At 41.2% G+C, this 810-nt stretch overlaps 1 protein-coding gene across 1 annotated transcript in view; it reads left to right on the top strand.

Moving 5' to 3' along the window:
- The first annotated feature begins 97 nt into the window (after positions 1–97).
- LOC137268556 (uncharacterized) overlaps positions 98–810 on the top strand; it is a 45413-nt gene continuing 44700 nt past the window's right edge. Inside the window, exon 1 of the mRNA XM_067803125.1 lies at positions 98–239. Coding sequence (XP_067659226.1) covers positions 157–239 — 83 coding nt within the window. The 5' untranslated portion in view covers positions 98–156. The remainder of the gene's footprint in view (positions 240–810) is intronic.

The following is an 810-nucleotide window of genomic DNA, read 5'->3' as shown; positions in this document are numbered from 1 at the left end:
TCGGCATCGCCCGGTGCTTTCCGCGAACCCGTGCAAGGACGGCAAAAAACGAGCTGTCAAAAGCGTCACATTTGTTCGGAATTTCGTGGCCGCCATTTTCGCGGCAATTTCAAAGTCTACGGGTCATGGTCAATAATTCGGCCACAGACCCCCCAAATGGACCCGAAGGAAGGTGAAACTTGGCAGATACGCAGGGTAGGCCCCGCTGCAACGTGTCGGAATGTACTCAATATCATGAAGTAAGTATTTTAGACACTCTAAGACGTTACATTATTTGCTTCCGTGTGGCTGAACAGCCATCCACCTGGGTTGTTATTGTGTGTGTAGTTTTGCATGGTGAGTGAACACGTGTCGACAACACTTTATTTGAGTTCGGATGTATATTTGTAGACAAAATAACGCATTTGAGGCTGAGAATGTTGACTTTAACTTCATTTGTATGATACATTTCTTGTCAAACATGGTAGATACACGTGTCGCGCAACTGTCATTTGGTTTTGCATCACATGTGATTAAGAATTTATGGGTTAGACCTTAATGCATGGTTTGCACAATTTATGTAGGAAAACAGTAATGTATAACACTTTTCTTCCGTGTCAAATAGCAAATCTGACACAAATCAAACTAACTTTGTTCTAACTGAGATCGTATTTTTAGGGTTTTGTTAATTTGTCAAATAAACTTTGTTGGATCCTGTTATATGTTTACAGTTCAGAAGGTAGACACAGAGTAGTTACAGGCCTGTAATTGTTTGGAAAGAGTCCTGCCAAATCCCCCTCCCCCTATTTTTCAATTAGAATATTTCCACTT

Source organism: Haliotis asinina, chromosome 16 (genome assembly GCF_037392515.1).
Source record: "Haliotis asinina isolate JCU_RB_2024 chromosome 16, JCU_Hal_asi_v2, whole genome shotgun sequence".
In the NCBI taxonomy this organism is placed as follows: Eukaryota; Metazoa; Mollusca; class Gastropoda; order Lepetellida; family Haliotidae; genus Haliotis; species Haliotis asinina.
Note: the sequence above shows the minus strand (reverse complement) of the source record. Positions and strands in the feature narration are given on the sequence as shown.